Here is a 16,453-nt window from a genome sequence, read left to right on the forward strand (position 1 = left end):
CCAAACAACAACAACAACAATAAAAAACAGAACCAACCCTCAAGGTTTCCCACTGGTTATGAGAGTATGGAAGTGCTCATCAGCATGGCTTTTAGGCTGCACTATGATGGAGTGCACCTTCTCCATCCCCTCTTCTCCAGCTAGACTGGAACATTGGGTGTTCTTGTGTACATCCCATGCCTTCCATTCCAAGACTCTGAACATGTTGTCCCCTGAAACTAAAAAGTGCCCCCTCAATTCAACTGTTCCCCATCAACTTCCCATCTACCTGCAGTTAAGTCTTTCCTGATTCTCCTGATCAGACCTACTCCCTCCTACACTGAATCACCCTACAGCTTGTACCCCTTACAGCACCTTCTTCATCATGAACTTTGGCTGTTTGTGCATGGCTGAGTTTTCATACCAGATGGTGAGATGTTCAAAATGGCCAGTGTAAGGTAGGCCCTTCTTGTTCACCTTCCATATTAATACTTTCATAGTTAGTTTATAAACGTGATAGGCTGTTAAGGTCAAAGTTCTAACTCCCTGAGTTTAGTTGGCTTTGCTGTGACCTGTTTTATGTCAACTAGGAACAGTTCTAATCATGGTCCCAAAAGTAGCATTTAAATGCAACATCAAATAAATGGTATTCACCCAATGCATCATTTACATAGGCGTGAAACTTCTGTAAATAAAAAAATGTATCAAAAACATACCTGACCATTCACCTTACATGTTATCTAATTTACTCCTAAGAGAAACACAGGGGAAGGTACAGGCCAAATGATGAAAACTAGGAACAGGTTAAGCAAGTCACGCAAGTGTCAGGACCGAGATGTGTTCCTGTATGACTCTGGAGACCCATAGATTTCAGGAGCCCACACCTGCACACCTATGCCTTGTATAAAAGTCACAATCACCCTAACTTCGATGAGTTCACAGGTACCAACAGACCTCATAGCTTACTCTCTTTTTGTGTTTTTTTCTAGATCAAATTGATGAGTCAAAATGAAGTAAGATAAGCTTATTGTTAGAAAGGACCTCTTGGAAATGAGTTACTTATTCCTTCTTCACCTTCTGCTGGCCTTGGTAGTGTAAGAATTCTAGGATCAAATGACCTGAATTGGGCAAGCATGGCTCAGAGGTGGCATTCCACTTCCAAATCTAGTTCTCTGTAAAATCCTAATTACCTGGACTGTGATTATTCTGATTGTGGACTTTGTAGCCAGCTTGTTTATATTTCTCAATAATGTCGTATTTACTCATTGTTAACAGATTGATATCATTCCCAGAATGGCAACTGAAGGCAGTGCAAAGTCATAGTAAATTGAAGAGGGAGGAAGCTAGAAGGGGGTTTGGGGATGCAGAAAAGTGGGTTCCAGAGCTACCTACAGTTAATTCTGTGATCTGGAGCAAGTTAATCTCTTTCCTAAGCTCTGTGTCCTCATATGCAGACATGAGGGTTGCTGGGGACTTGGAGCCCCTTTTGGCATGGCATGCTTACAGATCCTAGCCTTTCAGGGTTTTCATAGTATAAAGGTTAAAAAGTCCTGTTGGCCTTGGTTTCATAAAAATTCTAAAATCCTTAGATGTGGCAGAACTCAGAATGCTCCTTCTTTTCACCTGTAATTTAAAATTTGCTATTTCTTGTCTTTCCACCATGATCTTACTCTTTTTTTAAACTTTTGAAATATATATGTACCCCTTCTTTCTGATTGTAGGAGTAATACATATTTGCAAATCAAAAAAATGTTGGAAAATATAAAAACGTAGAAAAATAAAATCACTTACAATACCACCTGGGATTAATAGAAAATAAAAAGTTCATAAATCTACCTGGGATTAATAATGCCAAGCATAGTTTGGTACAGGCAGGTTTCTTCCAGACGTTTTTTTATGGAGCCTTTTTTCTTTCCATACCTGAAACCATGGTGTACAGCTTTCTGATTTGGCAGGTTTGTCTGTACTGTAACGCAGATGTTTTCTGATATTACAGAATTGCATCCTGCACATCGCGTTATCAGTGGCTGCTTCCTCGTTTCCCATTTCCAGGTAGAAGGTTGTAGGCTGTCTCTGTAGGTTGTTACTGCGATAAGCACACTTGCAACACAGGTTTTTGGAGAGAACTTTCTCCTCTTCTAAATCGCTGGGAAAGTTTTAAGATACTTTCAAAGGGAGACAATAAAGCGGCAGCAGATAATTCCACTCCCTTTGGGAAGCTTTCCTGTAAAGTGCAATTCCGAGTCTTTAGTCTTTAGCAAGGTTTAATTACTATTTAGAAGGACAATGGGTCCACTTACAAACACTGGTATTTTAGGGCCAGTAATTATTTCAACCACTCAGTCCTCACCCAGGGCTGAATTCAGAAAGGGCAACTCCAGGACAGGTGTCCGGCCCCCTGCGGCATGGAGCTGCCTGGCAGCGCGGGTCTCCTTACCTGGGCAGGGCCAGGGCTTCCTCTGAGCGGCTGAGGGAGCCCGCCACCGAGGGCACAGCCAGCACCCCATCAAGCTCGAATACGGCCGCGCGCAGCGCCATGGCTAACGGAGCTGCCGCCTCCACCCGCGCCCGAAGCTGAAGGCCCAAGGCTGGCCTGGAGCCACTGCTGCCTGGGCCTGGGGGCGGGAGCCCGCCCTGCTAGCCCCGCCCGAGCCCCGCCCCTCCCCGCCCCGCCCCGCCCAGGACCCTTTCTTAGCCCCCCTCCTGCACCGCCCACGCCCCCCCTCCCCCAGTCTTCCGGCTCAGAGTGGCTTCTGGCCGGGGTCCATTGGGATCCCAGTCCACACCACTGCAAGCCCTCCTGCGGTTTCCCCCTTCCCCGCCGCTGACCCCTCACCTACAATCCTGCCTCTGCACGGACGGCCTGCCATCCTCAGGCGAAAGTCCCAAGTCTTCCAGATTGTACTTTGCTTAGCAGCGAACTTTGCTGACTTTGAAACACTGCTGGCACTGGGGCCAGAGAATGGGGCCAGGCCATGCAGGCCCTTTTGAGTGCGCGCGCGCGCCTTTGTACAGGTGTCCGCAGCTTTCTCACTCCCTGTTTCCCCTCCCGAGTGGGCGTGTCTAGCAAATGCAGGGCTTTCCGGAGGGTCTTTTCCGGACTGCATCTGCGCACAAGCTCTTCTGTCAAGAGAAAAATGTGTTTCTAAAAGAAAACAGAATGTTCCAGCCGTTGTGTGCCAACTCAGAGTATTTCAGTCTCTTGAGAACTGGAAGAAATAAATCGGTCTATTTATCCTTTGTGTGTTCTACTTGAAATAATGCCTAAGAATGGGTGAGACTTGTTTTTAATCATCGATTTCCACACTATTGAGTTATTTATGTTTCTGGAAACGCCAGAACTTCATCCCCTTGGGAGTGTTTGAGCTGTGTTTGTGTAGGGGTTGCTGAGAAGTGGGTGCCTTTGTAGTGCTGCTCCAGGAATTAAAAACATGCTTTTGGCATGGGGCTCTCACTTGCCAAGTGCAGGGCTGAGGACACAACCAACAACCTCCCTCTTGAATGTGATCTGAATGAATCCAAGATCTCCTCGCCATTGAGCCACAAGCCTGTTGTGGGCCTGCCAGGTGCCTTAGCGAAAGCAGGAGTTCTACAGCCTTCTTTGGATCTTTTAAATAAATTTTATTTTATTTTATCCCATTCCCCCCTCAAGCCTTCTTTGGATCTTGCAATCACCAATTGGATCATCAAGAGCTTGGGCTTGCGGGGCTTGCTTTGGGTTGCTTTGTTCTTAGTGAGCCACGAAGATGCATGTTTCTCTCACTTCATACATGACCTCATCCTCTGTCCTGTCTGGGACAGAGAGAGGGGTGTTCCCTGAGAGTCGCAGGAAGACGCAGGAAGCAGTCAACAATGCCAAATGTTGCATCAAGAACTGAAAAAAAAAGAGTGCTTTTAAATGTTGGTCTTGGAAGGTACCTGGGCCTGTCTGGGAGCAATGCGAGTGGAAGTTTGGAGGTAGAAGCTAGATTAACTCAGGCTTGAAGACTGAAAGAAGAGAGTATAGTAAAATGGTCTCTCAAAAAGTTGATAATCTCAAAGGTAAAATTGAGTTTTAGAGGAAGAAATGCAAATTACTTCTATGATATGCAACCCCTTAAATTTATTTATCTATTTTTTGGTTAAATTCTTTTATTGGTACATTTTAAGTATACAATACGTTTACATTTATCATTGGGTGCTTGTACCTGTACATGATGTATCTTGGTTCTTATTTTTTCCCCATTACCTGTGCACCCTTCACCCCTCCACCCTTCCCTATTTACATAGACTTTGTTACCATTTTTTCCTTTTCTCATAATTTTTCCTTTCCCTTCTTCCCTTTCCCCTCCCACTTTCCCTACCCCTTTGGACCTTTTCTTCCTATTTCAAATTATCAATTATTCATTTTAATCCTTATTTACATTTTCAGTTTCTCACACTAGAGAAACTATTTGGTATGTACACATGTGTGTCCTTTTTATTTCACTTAAGAGTATGGCCTTAATATGCATCCATTTAGATATAAATGTCTCTAGTTTCTCGTTCTTTATGGCTGAGTAGTACTCCATTTTATTAAAAAACCACATCTTCTTTATCCAGTCTCCAGTTGATGGGCATTGGGCTGCTTCCAAGCTTTAGCTATTACAAACTGTGCCACCATAAACATGGGTGCACACATATTCGTATGGTAGGATACTTTTAATTCTTTTGGAAAGATCCTCAGAAGGGGAATAGCAGGGTCATTTGGGACCTCTAGTCCTAGTTCTCTGAGGTTTCTCCATACTGATTTCCACAGTGCTTGCACCAGTCTGCACTCCCACCAACAGAGGAGCAGGGTTCCTTTCTCCCCACACCCCCACCACCATTTATTATTGGTTGATTTCCTGATAGCAGCCATTCTTTCTGGGGTGAGGTGGAATCTCAGTGTTGTTTTCATCTGCATCTCTCAAATGACCAGTGATGTTGAACATTTTTTTATATGTTTATTTGCTGCTTTTACTTCTTTGTCTGAGAAATGTCTGTTCATTTCAAATGCCCATTTTTGAATTGGGTCTTTCAGTGTGGAAGGTCTGAGTTTTTAAAGTTCTTTATAGATTTAGATGGTAGACCTTTGTCTGAGGAACAGGAGGTGAAAATTTTTTCCCACATTGTGGATTGTCTCTTAGCTCTGTTAGTGGTTTCTCTTGCAGTGCAGAAGCTTTTTAAGAAGATGAGATCCCAGTTGTTGATTCTTTGTGCTAGTTCCCGTGCTATTGAGGTTTTGTTCATAAAGTCTTTTCCTATGCCAATGTCTTCAAGAGTTCTACCTAACTTACCTTCCAGCAAGTTTAGTGGTTCTGGTTTAATATTTAGATCTTTAACCCACTTTGATTTTAGTTTAGTGCATGGTGATAGATATGGGTCTAGTTTTAATCTTTGGCAGGTTGAAATCCAGTTTTTCCAACATCATTTAGTAAATAGGCTATCTTGCCTCCAAGGAGGGTGGTTGGCTCCTTTGTCAAAGAAGAGGTGGCTGAGTATGTCTGGAGTTGTTTCTGCATCTTCTAATCTATTCCACTGATCTTCGGGTCTGTTTCTTTGCCAGTACCATGCTGTTTTTTCTTATCACAGTAACTTTGTAGTATAGTTTCAAGTAGGGGATTATGATACCCCCCGCCATGTCTCTGTTGCTTAGAATTGCTTTTGCTATTCTAGGTCTCTTCTGGTTCCAAATGAATTTTTGGATTGTTTTCTCTAGTTCTGTGAAGTATATTGTTGGAATTTCAATCGGCATTGCATTAAATCTATATATAGTTTCGGAAGTATGGCCATTTTCGCTATATTGGTTCTTCCTACCCAGGAGCAAGGGATGTCTTTCCATTTTCTTATATCCTCCTTGATCTCCTTTTTCAGGGTCCTGTAGTTTTCAGTGTAGAAGTCTTTTGCTTCCTTTGTTAGATTGATTCCTAGATATTTCATTTTTTTGGATGCTATTGTAAAAGGAATTGTTTCCCTAATTTCTCTCTCCATGAGTCTGTTATTTATGTATAAAAAGGCTATTGTTTTTTGAGTATTGACCTTTTATCCAGCTACTCTACTGAATCTGTCAATTAAGTCTAGAAGTCTTTTGGCGGAGTTTTTTGGGTCTTCTATGTCAAGTATCTTATCATCAGCAAATAATTAGAGTTTAACTTCTTCCTTTCCTATCTTTATTCCTTTTATTTCTTTCTCTTTTCTAATTGTTGTGGCTAATGTTTCCAGAACTATATTGAACAGGAGTGGTGATAGTGGGCATCCTTGTCTTGTTCCTGATTTTAGCATAAAAGTTTTCAGTTTTTGACCATTTAGTATGATGTTGGCTGTTGATTTTTCACAGATAGCCTTAATCGGGTTGAGATAGAGACCTTATATTCCAATTTTTAAGGTTTTTATCATGAATGGGTGTTGGATTTTGTCGAATGCTTCTTCCGCATCTATTGAGATGATCACATGGTTTTTTCCTTGGCTCTGTTAATATAGCGTATTACATGTATTGATTTACATATGTTGAACCATCCCTGCATCCCTGGGATAAATCTGACTTGGTCAGGGTGTATGATCTTCTTGATAAACTTCTGTATTCTGTTTGCCAGTATCTTGTTGAGGAGTTTTCCATCTATGTTAATTAGGGAGATTGGCCTGTAGTTCTCTTTTTGGGTTGTGTCTTTCCCTGGTTTTGGAATCAAAGTAACACTTTCTTCCAGGAGTGAATTTGGAAGTATTGCTTCCCTTTCAATTTCCTTGATGAGTTTAAAGAGTAATGACAATAGTTCTTCTTTAAATGTCTTGTAGAATTCAGCAGTGAAGCCATCAGGACCTAGGCTTTTCTTTGTTGATAAATTTTTTATTACATTTTCAATTTCACTCATTGTTATTGGGGTGTTTAGAATTTCTATATCTTCTTCATTTAACTTTGGCAATTTGTATGTATCTAGGAATCTGTCCATTTCTTCTGTGTTTTCCATTTTATTAGAGTACAGGTTCTTGAAGTAGGTATTGATGATCCTCTAAATTTCTGCTGGGTGTGTTGTAACTTCACCTTTTTTGTTCTCAATTGCATGGATTTGAGCCTTTTCTTTCCCTTTTTTGATTAGGTTGGCTAAAAGTTTATCAATTTTATTTATTCTTTCAAAAACCAACTCTTTAATTCATTGATTTTTTGGTATCATTCTCTTAGTCTCCGTTGCATTGATTTCTGGTCTGATCTTTATAATTTCCTCTCCTTTATGAGCTTTGAGTTTGTTATGCTCTTCTTTATCTAGGAGCTTGAGGTTCTGCATTAGGTAATTTATTTGAGTTCTCTCTGTTTTCCTAATATGGGCATTCACTGCTATGAATTTCCCACGTAGAACTGCTTTCATCCTCTCCCATAGATTCCTGTATGTTGTACTAGCATTATCATTTACTTGTAGAAACTGTCAAATTTCTTCTTTAATTTCCTCTGTCACCCATTGGTTGTTCGGGAGGGTGTTATTCAATTTCCATGTGTTTGTGGGGGTTTTGCAGTTTCTTATGTTATTGATCTCCAATTTCATTGTGTTATGGTCTGATAAAATACAGGGGGTAACTTCAATTCTTTTACATTTACTTAGACATGTCCTATGAGCTAGCATGTGGTCTATTTTGGAGAATGACCCATGTGCAGCTGAAAAGAATGTGTATTCTGATTTTGTGAGGTGGAACACTCTGTAAACATCTATTAAGTCCATTTGTTCAATAGCTTGGTTCAGTTCTAGAATTTCATTGTTAATTTTTTGTCTAGATGATCTATTTGTGATAGTGGGGTATTGAGGTCCCCCATTTCAATTGTATTTGTACTTATTTGGTTTTTCATGTCCATTAGTATTTGTTTGGTATAGTTGAGGGCATTCATATTTGGTGCATATATATTTAGGATTGTCATCTCTTCCTCTTGGATTGTTCCCTTCACAAGGATGTAGTGACCATCTTTGTCTCTTTTAATTAGTTTTGGTTTGAAATCTACTTTGTCTGTAAATAAGATTGCTACCCCTGCTCTTTTCTGGGTTCCTATCACATGGAGAACTATTTTCCATCCTTTTACTTTCCATCTATGAATTTCTTTTTGAGTTAGCTGTGTTTCTTGTATACAGCATATTGTTGGATTTTGCTTCTTAATCCATCTGTCAGTCTATTTCTTTTGATTGGTGAATTGAGGCCATTAACATTGATGGTTATAATTGATAGATATTGACGCAACTCACGCTTGTCATGATGTTTTACTTCTGTTGGCTCTTCTATTTCTTATTTTTCCCCCTTTCCCTTTAGTTTCTTACCTTGCCTGGTGGCTTCCCTCTGTTGGACCTCATGGAGTTGTGACCTTCATTGTTTTTTTCTAAGATATTGTTTAGAATTGCTTGGAGTGCTGGTTTGGTGTTCATGAAATTTCTCAGGTGTTCTTTGCTGTGGAAGTATCTAATTTCCTCATCAATTTTGAAAGATAATTTTGCAGGATACAACAGTCTAGGTTGGAAGTTATTTTCTTTTAGGGCTTGAAATGCTTCACTCCAGGCTCTCCTTGGCTTGAGGGTTTGTGCTGAGAAGTCTGCTGTGATTCTGATGGGCTTTCCTTTGTAGGTGATTTGTTTCTTTTCTCTAATAGCTTGTAGGAGTTTGTTCTTCTGTTGGGTTTCTGAGATCTTGACTATTATATGTCTAGGTGTAAATTTTTTTTGATTGTGGTTAGTTGGAGCTCTATATGCCTCACTTATCTGTATGTCCAATTCTCTACCTCTGTCTGGGAAGTTTTCTACTAGTACTTCTGTGAACAGTTTTTTTTTTTAATGTCAATTGTACTTTCTCCTGTTTTTTCGTAGACTCCTATCAGTCTTATGTTATTCTTCATTGCATCATCTAGCAGCTGCTGGATTGATTTCTTGTGGTCCCTTACTTTTTAAAAGAAATCTCTGTTTTCATGGTCATTAACTGCAATCCTGTCTTCTATATCTGATATTCTATCCTCACATTCCCTTCATCTACTGTATATACTTTCAATGGAGTTTTTTAATCTCCTGGATATCTGTTTGAATCTGTTTTATGGATTCCTTTTCTTTCTTATACTGAGTGATCATGGTTTCCATTTCTTTCTTATGCTGGGCATTCATGGCTTCCAGCACTGTTCCGTGCTCATCTATTTTTTTATCTGTTTCTGTCCTAGAGCCTCCAGTCATATCTTTCACTCTGCTCACCATCTCTGTAGCTATCTGGGAGATTATTTATGCTTTGAATATTTCTAGAACCTCATTCATCTGTTTTGTTACTTCCTGTGCTATCAGTTCAGATGGTTGTCCAGATGGTTGATTATCAGACTTTTCCACCCCGTTTCTCCCAGAATTTGCCTTTTGTGGGGTGGAAGTCTGAGTTTGTGCCTTACTTAAAGGTCTTCTCATGTTTGTTTTTGGTATTGTCCTTGGTTTAATTTCTGGGTTGATACTTTGAAGTTGTTTATCCTAAGTATCTTTGTTACTTATAGTTAGAACCTTTATGGAATGATTGCTTCTCAGAGGTGTTTTCCCTATATAGCTGGTGTTTAGGTTTTGAGTCTCTAATCACTCTGAGGCTATCTCATTTTCATTAAACCAGGAAAGACAACTGATTAGATCAATCACAACACCTTAGCCCAAGTGGTACAATCAGCAACACCATAGCATCAAGTTCATCTTAGAAAATGACAATTTGCGGTAGTTATTAATGTATCACCTTTATCTGTGTGAATTAAATCAAAATCGAGGACCAACATATGTTTGTAGTGAATAAACTCTTCAATATACCAACTTTACCCTTCAGGATGGGGAGTTAGAAGGAGTTGGGGAGGGAGGGATAGATAAGTAGAAGGATAGGGGAAGGTTAGCAGTGAGGCCAGAGGACACAGGTGAGAGAAGGAAAAAGAGAAGAAAAGAAAAATAAAGAAGAAATATAAATTAAGGCCAGAACAACAGGAACACAAAGGGAGATGAAGAACAATGTGGGACAGCAAGGGAGAGAGACAGAGAGAGAGAGTGGGGGGGGGCAGACAGAGACAGAGAAAAGAAAGAAAAAAGAAAAATCAAAATTTGAAAAGAATAGAAAAAGAAAAAAATTAAAAATAAGAGCAAAAAAATACTAATAATAATTTTGAAAATAACAAATAAAAAATAAAAATGAGGGGGCCTCCTTCAGGGTATGTCTCTGTTGTCACAATAGTCAATATGGGCAGCAGTGTGCAGTTATAAGTCAATGAGTCTCAGCAAGTCAGTCACAGACCCGTGAAATTCAGGCAGATTTCTGGCTGCAAGTCCCAAGTTGAGCTCCCTGTCCTCCTGCAGGGTGGAACTACTGCAGGTTCCAGCTTCCCTTCTGAAAATAGTCCAGGTTCCGATAGGAGGTGATGATCCCACCAACTTATCAGGTATGGTGGTCTGGTGTGCCTTTATTGCAGAAATTCTCTTCACTTTTCCAGTGGGCTTCAGTTTTCATCAGGGAGCCTGAGAGAGGTCCTCTATCTGTTGTTCACTACTATAGTTTAGGACAATAGCCTTTATGCCCCCCTGTGCCTCTGTAGTGTGGAACCAGGTAGCTGCACAGCAGGAGACCAGAGGTGGGGGAGGGGGTGTTGTTGCTGGTGGGTGAGCTGAGGGAGCAGGGCTGGTAGCAGGTGGGCGTGGTGAGGCAGACAGAGCAGGGCTCCAGACGGCCAGGGACCTCTCAGCCCACACACCTAAGCAGCTCAACCCTTTATATTTAAATCACAAACTTTCTTTAGGCTCCAGCCTTGCATAGCCAGCTACTTCCTCAGTACTGCTATTGAGTATCTAATATGCATCTAGAATTAATCATGAATAAAGGAAAACTCTTATTCCCTTTCCATGTTCAACATCTGTTCCTACCAGGATGCTCCCCATTGCCATTGGCTCAATTGCTTACCAAAGACTTTGGAGTTTTTTCCTAATCCTTAGCCCTCTTTTAGATCCTTGTGTGCTTGAACTCAGTCCAGTGGGGGTCAGCTGTCTTGGGCAGAGGGAGCAATTTCTGGTTCACTGGTGGTGTAGTGTTTCCTTTCTTTTCTTCTTGATAGTACTTGGAATTGAACCCAGGGCCTCTGCACTGAGCTATATTCCTAACCCATTTTTATATTTCTTTTGAGACAAGGTCTTGCTGAGTTGTCTAGGCTGGGCTCAAATTTGTATTGCTCCTGCCTGACACTCCCAAAATGCTGGGATTATAGGTGTGTATCACCATTCCTCATTGGTATTTTGTTTCTTCAGTGCCCAGCCCGGAGTTGACTCCTCCATTCCTTTCAAAGATTTCGTAGGCTCCCAATATCCCATGTTTAATCCTTTTTCTTCCCTTTCATTTTAAAATAACTGATTTTAGAAATAGTGATTTCTGGTGGCTGCATCTGAATTCTGGCTGGCAGAGCATTATTTATGAATATGTAACAGGGACCTAGAGCCGTGGCTTGCAGATGCCCCATGGGTAACTAAAGCAATATGAAGCTTGCATGACCTTGACACTTTGGGTCAGATCCTGCTCAGCTCTGCATGTAAATATGTGAATAACTTAAAGGAGTGTCTAACACAAGCTTTATTTCTTTGCATTTAACTGGCCATTCTCATCCCACTTGAAGACTGAGGACACTCAAAGAAGTGTAACTAAAGTAGTTTTCAGGATTTGCAGGGACATCCAATTGCCAGCTTCTATAACACCCAGTTCCAAGTTCCTGGATGCAATGCCTAGAGTCTCCAATCATTGTTCTAAACCTGCGGCCACCTTGGATTCCATGAAAAGCAGAGCCTTGAAGGCCATCCCATGATGAGGTCACCCCCAAGTGGAAGCAATTATCCCGTGTTATACTTTATTTCTCGATGTCCCCCGAAAGCCTCATGCCCTCATAGGTGGGTCCTTGGGTTAGTCCACTGATGAGTTTACAGCTAAATGTGATGTTAGAAGGAGGTAGGTTACTGGGGGTGAGGCCTGGAAGTGTCCATCTCCCTGTCTCCTCCCTTGATCTCTGTTTCATGCTACCATGCTATGGACTGTTTCTCCTCTGCCATACCCCTCTGTCATGCCACCCCGCCTTGGAGCCAGCTAACTACAGACTGAAATCTCTACATAAAATACTGTGAGCCAAAATAAACCTTTCCTCTTTAGGGTTGTGGTTGCTGGGTATTGTGTCCCAGTGACTAGAAAGTAACTAAGACACTCCATGATGGGATCTAGACTGCCCTCCAAAGCAGGAGCTGTCCTGTCTGGATGGGACCGACATCATCCCCCAAAAGTTATGACAGCTCCCCCAGAACCTGACAGGACCAGTCCTGATAGCATCAACCAGACGAGGACTTGGCTTGGATACTTAAATTACCAGCTGGGCAACCCCCAGCTATGCCAACTCCCAACCTTTGCCTTTGCTCCTATATGAATCTCACAGATTCCCTCAGCCTCTGGCAGACAGATCTTTCCTCTGGTGATCTGTCCTTCCCTGAGTGGGGAAGACTGGTTAAAGCTCCTTCACTGCTGGACAGGAGGCCAAGCCTGGTCTGTTGGGTAGAGGCTTTTGCCCCAAAACTCCATTAGCAAATACATGAATAGTTTTCTAAAAGTAGAAAAGAGGAATAATGTCCACAGAACTGAACTTAGAAATATAAAACTCCACTTGCAGATGGGAATCATCTCTGGTTAAGTGGAAGCTATTATGCTATCACATGGACCTTTTGTTTATTCGGGAGCAGTTAATTAATAAACTGCTCTGGTTTGGAATAGTTTGTAAGACCTTGTGAAGTGCAGTCCTGAACTGCTTAGGCACAGACTAAAGGTCTCAATTATATCTCACTGCACTCTGCTCTTTGTCATGGGTCACACTGTGAGTCCCCTTTCCCCTATTTTCTGCTTCCCAAGGTATAGGGAGATAAAGGCTTACTCTGCTCAGCTATGGGAACTGGTTATTTTTTTGAAATATGAACCCTCATCCCCATATCTGCTAATCATAATATGTATGAAATATAGGTTAGGTGACAACACAAAATCACAAAACAAGACTAATCATAGCATGGCTAAGTAAAAGTTCAGTAATAACACCTAGTATCAATGACTAAATTCCCAATAAACTTACAGTTAGTTCCCTGGGTTTTATTTTGGATTTTCTACCACCCCTACCTCCATTCAGAATTTGGTTTTCCAGTGCTATTTTAAAAATTGTTTAACTCTTCAGGGTGTAAACTCACCAGTGGAATTTATACCACCACCTCTCCCTACTGTAGGCAACTGAATTAAGCTCAAATTATAGTCACCTCTCACAGTTTTCTAAACTCACATTCCACCTGAAGCTTTATCTTTTCTTAGTGGTTTAAGTGAATTTCTTCAACTCCTTCAACAAATATGTATAAAGCACCAGCTATGGGCCAGGTATTGTTCTAGACCCTTCAGTTTCTTCAGTAAAAACAACGGCCAGAAATAAAGGCCACCAAGGAGCTTTTATTTTAGTGGAATTATGAATTCTAATAATGGCTAGTTGCTTCTGGGGCAATGAGACCAGAAAGATTTTGTAGGGCTATTTATCATTTTTCTTGTTATTTTTTTCACCCATCCAACAGCCTTTAAACAGCTTCTTTCTTCTTCAATAGTTTGTATATTCTGAGTTCTGCCTTCTCGTGGTAGAATCTGTGAACATTACATTTCCCAGGCTTCCTTAATAACTGATTGCATGACCTGGGATCTGCTAGTTGGGTGTACTTGCCTGCAATTTGGGCCTTGGTTATGAGCAACATAAGGCAACAGCTGAGGGAGCTGGAACTTTCTTCTGGTGATAGCAGGAGCAGCAGCGTCTACTTTCTCATTGAAGGTCAAGATGGAACTTCTGCAGCCTAGTTGTCAGTCAATAAGGTGCCCATGGGGTGGCACAGTGGTGGCCTTGTGATAGGTGTACCATGGCCAGATCCATGTCATTGTGTTGTTCTTGGTTGGAGAGTTTCCAAGCCTGATTTTTGTATCCTCCATGAGATGCTGTGAGTTTTTAGTGTCCTGCAATTATCTCCTTTCTGCTTACATAACCAAAAGGACTTCTGTGGTGGAAAACAAGAACCCTGTAAGGCAGACCTACCTTAGATTAAAACCCATGAATCTTGGTAGAAGAAAGAGCCACTTTGGCTCTGGAACCCTCAATGCCATGTGCTCCAAGCCTGCCTTGAATCCAGGGCGATGGGCTATGAGGCAGCTCACTAAATCAGGAGCGCCAGACCCAGACTTTAAATGGAAGCTAATCAAACAGGGACACAGGAGTAGGATGGCAGTTTCAGGGGCTGCAGCTGCTGGGAGGGATGGTGTAGGCCCATGGTCCTCAGCATTTAGTAGCAGTGGTGGCATCTTCCCAGGTCTGCTTCTGCATTGCAACTTTGGTGGTGACACCCGCTCCTGATTCTCTTTCCAACTTAATCTTTGAAGTTGCAAGGGCTAATATGCTGTCACCAACCAGGGGAGGTATTTCTCAGTCCTCAAACCAAACTCATTCTTCTGGAACTTTCTGGAATTCACCATGCCTTCTGGACTTCAAACTTTGATTTTTGTTTTTTGTTGAGTTTTTTTTTTTTTTGGCACCAGGGATCGAATTCGGGACTTTGCACTTGCAAGGCAGGTGCCAGAACCACTGAGCTAAATCCCTGGCATGGACTTCAAACTCATCTTTAGTAGAATCCACTATTTCCTGAACCACCTTGCTATTTCTTTCTCATTCTACCTGACCTCTGGCTCTCCCCTGAAGAAGCTGTTTCCAATCACAGCTTCTCAAGTGCTCAGCTTCTTTCTCCCATCTCCCCTGTACCACTTTCTTTCTCTTCAAGTCTCCAATATTCTTTCCTTCCTTACTTACTTTTTGCTTACTATTTCACTCAGGAATTTGCAATAATCCAGAAACTTCCCCAACTCCCTGGGCTTTATTACCTCCAATGGAGGATCACCCTGTTTGCAAATCTCTAGTCAGCCAGGTGGAGGGTCCCAATTTCTTGCAGAAATTTCAAGAACCCCCTTTCTTGTCCTCCTGCAATGTCTCTTTGGTAGTGTCAATTGAGCAAGCTTAACATTGTGCATACTCTGAAGGAGAAATGCTTAATGAAATCTACTGAAGGTGCATTTGGAGATGAGAGGCAACACATTGACAGCTCCCCACATGACTGAAATCCGTGCTCAAATTTTGACCCTGTTTTCTGCCCAATTATTGCATTAGTTTAATCCCCAGTCCAACTGTGGAGTAATGAGGTTTCAAGATCTGGGAATTTTCCCATGATGAATTTCATAGAGCCTCCCTTGTAGATGAAAGCTGTTTTCTCTTTCTCTCTCTCTCTCACTCTCTCTCTCTCTCTCTGATGAGCCTCTTCCTTGCCTGAAAGATACCCCATGCTCAGGTAAGCCAGACTTCCTCATGCCCCACCTACCACCCCTCCCTGCCTCTGACTGAACCACATTCAGATCTCCACATGTCCCAGCAAATAGGTCACAAGGAAAACATGGAGTGGGACAAAAACACCCCAAATCGACAAGATTATGCTCAATTATGTCCACATTCTGGTGAGCACATATAGACATAAATTCTTGAGGTACCAGACCGGGAACAGAAAGCTGAAGCAGGGTCTGGCTGACTGAAGTGGGTATTTTTTTTAGAGATTTGGGGTTAGTCTACAAGCTCGGACAGCTAAGGGTGGTACTAACAGTTTTCTCAGTTAGTAGTCCATCCCAGGTAAAGATGTGACACCACAGATTAGCACAGTGTGGTGGATGACTTGGAATGGGGATGTTGGAATGGATTTTGTGTGTGACCTGCTTGCTTTCCTCCCAATATGAAAGAACTTGTGAAACACTCCCTTTTCCAAGACCTCGAGGTATGCATTAGTATACAAGGCCCATCATCTTGATTCTAATGTGTGGGAAAAGTGGTTTGGACCTTGTTTGCTAAGATTTGAAATAAGGAAATGCTTCATTTTGGATAAGTCTTCTCCAAAGGCCCATGTGTTAAAGGCTTGGCCATCAGCTTGTGGTACTCAGGAAGTGGTGGGTCCTTAAAGTTAGGGCCTAGTGGAAGGAATAATTAGGGGTGTGCCCAAGGTAGATATAAGGAGATTCTGATTTCCTACTGTCCTTCTCTTTGCCCTCCAGCTGCCATGCACTACTACCATGATGGACTAATTCACCACAAGCCCAAAATCAATGGAATCGGCCAACCGTGGACTGAAACCTCTGCAACTATGAGCCAAAAAAATTCGTTCCTCCTTACAAGCTGCTTATCTCAGGGATTTTGTCATAATGATGGAAAGTTGGCTGACACTGGAAATTTCTCTGTAGGTGACATATCATCATCGCCACCACCACCACCACCACCATCATATCATCATCATCATGTCTGCTGAAAGAAGAACCAAGAGGAAGCTTGGCAATTCCCTCTCCCTCTTAAAACAGTAAATAAAAGCAATACCACATCTCTGAGGAAATCATA

The 16,453-nt window shown here is 41.8% G+C and overlaps 1 protein-coding gene across 3 annotated transcripts in view; it reads right to left on the minus strand.

Moving 5' to 3' along the window:
- Ephx2 (epoxide hydrolase 2) overlaps positions 1-3,039 on the minus strand; it is a 36,063-nt gene extending 33,024 nt beyond the window's left edge. For 2 of the 3 annotated variants that reach the window (XR_015453352.1, XM_004848384.3), the window contains exon 1: positions 2,417-2,597. Coding sequence is in view for 1 of the 3 variants with exons in the window: in XM_004848384.3 (XP_004848441.2) it covers positions 2,417-2,517 (101 nt within the window). In the remaining 2 variants the exon portion in view is untranslated. Of the gene's footprint in view, positions 1-1,899; positions 2,204-2,416; positions 2,598-2,815 lie in introns of those variants that run through there. The other variant, XM_004848388.4, reaches the window with a different exon arrangement.
- Between the last annotated feature and the right edge of the window lie 13,414 nt (positions 3,040-16,453).

This window comes from Heterocephalus glaber, unplaced genomic scaffold (genome assembly GCF_053883595.1).
Source record: "Heterocephalus glaber isolate CG9 unplaced genomic scaffold, H.glaber_assembly_v1.0 deba00001460, whole genome shotgun sequence".
Lineage (NCBI taxonomy): Eukaryota > Metazoa > Chordata > Mammalia > Rodentia > Bathyergidae > Heterocephalus > Heterocephalus glaber.